Source organism: Leptosomus discolor, chromosome 3 (genome assembly GCF_034619465.1).
Source record: "Leptosomus discolor isolate bLepDis1 chromosome 3, bLepDis1.hap2, whole genome shotgun sequence".
Classification (NCBI taxonomy): domain Eukaryota; kingdom Metazoa; phylum Chordata; class Aves; order Leptosomiformes; family Leptosomidae; genus Leptosomus; species Leptosomus discolor.
In genome coordinates this window covers 38,786,000-38,790,369 of record NC_141393.1, presented here as the reverse complement: position 1 = coordinate 38,790,369, position 4,370 = coordinate 38,786,000, and the positions used below count along the sequence as shown (strand labels likewise).

General features: G+C 62.7%; 1 protein-coding gene across 1 annotated transcript; it reads left to right on the top strand.

The window, feature by feature from the left end:
• Positions 1-2,225: 2,225 nt before the first annotated feature.
• On the top strand, positions 2,226-4,121 carry CCDC177 (coiled-coil domain containing 177). Its single transcript, XM_009954308.2, has one exon. The coding sequence runs from the start codon at positions 2,226-2,228 to the stop codon at positions 4,119-4,121; it is 1,896 nt and encodes a 631-aa protein (XP_009952610.2).
• Positions 4,122-4,370: the final 249 nt, after the last annotated feature.

Sequence of the window (4,370 nt, the reverse complement as noted above, 5' to 3'; positions counted from 1 at the left end):
AGACTGTGATGATGATCAATGAATGAGATCAGATTAGTCAATATGGTTTATTGGTGGAGTTTGCCCACTCACTGCATCACTACTGTGTTCATTCATCAGCACAGGGATAAGCACGATTCAGTGTCTTCTCCTGTGCAATATGAAACCACAACCAACCTGCAGCTCTTCAGCTTTCTCCCAAGGACTCCCTAGGCATTTCTTGGGTCCTTCTGTTGCTCTGTAACCTTGTTCTGGGCCTTTGGTGAGTGCCGTGTCCTTCCTTTTAAAGCAAAGCAGATTAAGCTGCGCCTGTAGAGGTTAAAAGAGAAATTGCTGAACAGCACTGAAGTCATAACATAGTGGCTAATGGTGCATTTGCTGCTATTGTCCTCTGCCTGACAAAATCAGAGTTGCTCCACTATGTGGCACAGATGCTCTACAGCTCCACACCCAGCAACAGAATCACAGAATCACAGAATCACAGACCGGCAGGGGTTGGAAAGGACCTCTGGAGACCATCTAGTCCAACCCCGCTGCTGAAACAGGTTTGTCTAGAGCAGGTCCCACAGGATCACATCCAGGGGGGTTTTGAATATCTCCAGGGAAGAAGACTCCCTGGGCAGCCTGTTCCAGTGTTCTGTCACCCTCAGAGTAAAGAATTTTTTCCCCATGTTCAGGTGAAACTTCGTGTGCTCCAGTTCATATAGTTCCCCCCCCTTGTCAATCCTGACACACCACTGTAGCAGGCAATAGCTTGCATTAGCACTAAAGGGGATAGGGTTTCATGGCTAGAAACTGCTTTGAACTGAAATTTGAGAGCTGTGTCTTTCCTTTCCAGCTCTGGCACCAATTCCCTAGGTGGCCCAAGGCAGGCACCTTCACTTCCCTATGGCTCAGTTTGACGACTGTAAAACTGGATTGGCATCCCCTCCTCCTCCTTACATCCCTTTTATCCTTGTTTATATTAACTGTAAATACAGACGGGCTCATTTGTGTGCAGGCATAATGCAAAATAGGCGGCACGACCCTGGAAGCGCCGCTCGTATGGGGAAGATCTGCAGGGAAGGATGCGTGCACGGAGGGGCTGGTGCACGGAGGGATGCGCACACGGGGATGCAGGACGGACACACGCCTGGCGGGCCGGCCGTTTGCCTTACCGCCCGAGCCAGCCGCCGGTGCCGCTCCCGCCGCAGCAGCGCCCGGCCCGGCCCCTCGCGGTGGGGGTGGCCGGTGGGGTGGGATACCCGCCCGGCAGCGGCGCTGCCCCCGGCCCCGCCGCGGGGCTGCGGGGCGGGTTCCCCCCGCGCCCGCCTCCGCCCGCCCCCCGTGCGGGGCCTGCAGCGGGCCGCGCGGGGCGCCGCAGCCTGCGGGCGGCCGCCGTCCCCGCCGCCGCCGCCCCGGAGGTGGGGGCGCCGCGCGGGGCCCGGGGTGCCATGGAGGAGCCGCCGCTGCCGCCGCCGCCACCCGCCTGATCCCCGAAGCTGCCGGCACCGAGACAAAGCGCGGGGCTGCCCGCCGCGCCCGCCCGGTGAGTGCCACGGAGGGCCGGGGGGCTCCGTTCTGCGCCGTGCGCACCGGCTCCGGGGGGGGGTGGGGGGGGGTCCCGGTCCTGCACCCAGCTCTGCCCGACACCCCCGTGCACCCCCATCCTCCTTCACAGCCCAGACACCCCCGTCCGCCGCTCCGCCGCGCGCGCTTCACCGCAAGCATCCTCGTTCATAGCCCGACCACCCCCCACCCCAAACTCCCCCACCTCTGGCCCAGACACACACCCTGCACCCCCCCATTCATTGCCAAACAAGGCTACGCCCACTGCCCAAACGTGCCGCAGGGGACCTGAACGCCCCCCCCCCCCCCCGTCACCCCAAACGCCCCCATCACCCCAAACGCCCCCACGCACGCCCCCGGCCACAATCCACACACCCTAAAGACTCCCCCATCACCCCCTCCCCCGTGCCCGAGCACACGTTCCCAACGCCCCCACTGACCGCCCAAACGCATCTCTCCGCCCCAAAAACACCCAGCCCCAGGCACCCCCCCCTCGACCAAACACCCTACACAACCTGTCCCCCCTCCCTCCACACACACCCCAGCTGTACTCCCCCAGCCCAGGCACACAGCCCCCCTCCCCTCTCCAGCTCCTCCTGCCCGCCCTGCCCTTCCCGAGGAGACAAAAGGGGTCCGTGCGCCCCGCTCGCCCACCGCCCCGCTCACCCGCCGCCGCTCTCTCCCTCGCAGGCCGAGCCATGGTGGAGCCGCCGGCTGAGCCTCCCCCGCAGCCCTGCCCGGCCCCCGGGGGGGCAGCGGGGGGAGAGCCGGCCCGTCCCGGGGAGCAGTCGCCGCTGCTGCATCTGGACCTGTACAACTTCGACTGCGCGGCGGCGGAGGGCAGCCGGTACGTGCTGACCAGCCCGCGGTCGCTAGAGGCCTGCGCCCGCTGCGCCGTGCGGCCGGTGGAGCTGCTGCCGCGGGCGCTGGGGGAGCTGCTGCGGGAGGCCCCCGGGCGCTCCATGCGGGTGGCCGCCGGTCTCTACGAGGCCTACGAACGGGAGCGCCGCCGCAAGCTACAGCAGTGCCGGGAGGAGCGGGAGAGGATTATCCGGGAGGAGAAGAGGCGGATCCTCGCGCCTCTCGGCAGCCTGCCGCCCTCGCCCGCCGTCCGCGGCACCCCTCGGGCTGCCGCCGCCGCGCCCCGGCCCCATGGCGGGGCGAAGGTCGGGGCGTCGGGCGGTGCTAAGGCCAAGAGCCACTCCCTGGACTCGCTGCAGAAGCGCCGTGAGGGCAGCTGGGGCAAGACCTCCTCCGAGTCGGGGGCCTCGTCCTCCTACAGCGGGGAGAGCCTGCGGGAGCGTGGGGTCAAGGGGGGCGGCCGGGGCCGGGGGGGAGCCGCCGCCGCCACCAATGGGACCCTGCTGGGGCGCAGCTTCAGCCTGGGCGACCTCAGCCACTCGCCGCAGACGGCCCAGAGGGTGGAGAGGATCGTCAAGGAGGTGAAGAGGAGGAAGGGCCTCTCGGAGGTGCCAGAGAGGGACAAGAAGATCGCGGCGCTGATGATCGCCAAGCACCAGGAGGCCAGCCTCCTGCGGGAGCAGCGGCAGGCGGCCCACCTGCAGTGGGACAGCCAGCGGCGCCTGGCGGAGCAGCGGAAGGAGCAGGAAGAGAAGGAGAAGCAGAGGGCCCTCCTGCAGGGCCAGCGGATGTGGGAGAGCCAGGTGGAGAAGCGTCGGGGGAGGCTGAGCCAGGAGCAGGAGGAAGCCACCCTGCTGAAGCAGAAGCAGCGCCTGGTATGTGAGGAGAGGTGGCGGGAGCAAGCGGAAAAGCAGGAGCGGCTGCGGAGGGAGAGGCTGGAGAGGGCCACCCAGGAGGACAAGCAGAAGAAGCTCCATCAAGAGCACAACCTGAAGGCGAGGGAGGAGGGCAAAAAGGAGCACCGGGAGCGAGAGGAGCAGCTCCTGCAAGAGAAGCTGTCCATGGCCGCGCAGAAGAGGCTGAAGAAGGAGGTGCAGCTGCAGAAGGAGAAGAAACTGCTCAACCAAGCAGAGAAGCTGAAGCACGAGGCCTTGCTCAAGGAACTGGCCAAGCAAGAGGCAGAAGAGAAGGAAATGCTGAAGGCTTCCCTGGAGATGAGTTTGACGAAGGCTCAGGAGAAGTATGAGCAGCTAGTAGAGAAGAGGAACCAAGAGCTGAGGGAGAAGGCCAGGCGGGAGGACATGCAGATCCAGAGAGCCAAATTGGCAGCAGAGAAGAAGGAAAGAGAGCAGAAGGAGCACTTGGAGGCCCTGGCTAGAGAGACAGAGAGAAAGCTCCAGCATGCTGCCCAGGTGGCCGAAGAGGTCGTCCAAGAAAAAGCCCGCAAGGTGGTCTTGAGCCGTCTGGAGAAGGAGAAAGTGCAGAAGATGAACAAGCAAAAGGTGGAACAGTACGAGGATTTACGGCGCAGGGAGATCCTCCTCTCTATAGAGAAGAAGCTGGAGAGGAGCGAGCAGATCTTCAAGGAGAAGAAGACTGTCTTAGAAAATGCCAGGTCTGTCGCTCGGGCGTCCTTTCATGTCCGGGAAAAGGTACGGGAGGAGACGAACGTGCGCACCTTTGACAAGATGGCCTTGGAAGCAGAACTGCATGCCCACCTGAATAAGAAATGAAACATCTTGTCGTGGATGGGGGGGGGGGATACATCAATGGTTGTCCATCATAATGCATCAGAAAGCTCCTCTGCATTAACATTTAAGAAACAACAACAACCAACAACCACCCTAATTTCTTATTTTGAGGGAGCAGGGTACCGCACAAAAACGTGGCAGCTATTTCACATACTGTTTAAAATATGTGTTTTTTTCTGGGCATGTTTTAAGGACTGACCTCAGTCGTCTTTATAGAGGGGAAGCGAGTTT